This window comes from Apaloderma vittatum, unplaced genomic scaffold (genome assembly GCF_000703405.1).
Source record: "Apaloderma vittatum isolate BGI_N311 unplaced genomic scaffold, ASM70340v1 scaffold27915, whole genome shotgun sequence".
NCBI classification, from domain to species: domain Eukaryota; kingdom Metazoa; phylum Chordata; class Aves; order Trogoniformes; family Trogonidae; genus Apaloderma; species Apaloderma vittatum.
Genome location: NW_009715861.1, coordinates 5,920 through 6,168, shown reverse-complemented (window position 1 = coordinate 6,168; position 249 = coordinate 5,920). Strand labels below are relative to the sequence as shown.

Genomic DNA, 249 nt, shown 5'->3' with positions numbered 1-249 from the left:
AGGGAACCACCTCCCACCCCCTTGTTTGTCTCGGCAGATTAAAGCCGTAATTAAAATCCAGGCTTTTGTGCGAGCTAACAAGGCCCGTGGGGATTACAGGATGCTGGGTAAGTGCCTGCTCGTCTCTGCTCTGAAGTGGTTCTAATGAATCGGGGTCTCTGCCACCTCCCGCGCTGGTTGTGCACGGTGACAAGGACGAGAGCGGCTGAGGCTTGGAGGCACCTCGGCTGGAGCAGCCCTGGTGCTGCA

At 57.8% G+C, this 249-nt stretch overlaps 1 protein-coding gene across 1 annotated transcript in view; it reads left to right on the top strand.

The window, feature by feature from the left end:
• Positions 1–249, top strand: part of LOC104273868 (ras GTPase-activating-like protein IQGAP3) — a gene marked incomplete at both ends in the record, with an annotated part of 6,742 nt that overhangs the window by 930 nt on the left and 5,563 nt on the right. The window contains one exon of the mRNA XM_009869325.1: positions 38–142. Coding sequence (XP_009867627.1) covers positions 38–142 — 105 coding nt within the window. The remainder of the gene's footprint in view (positions 1–37; positions 143–249) is intronic.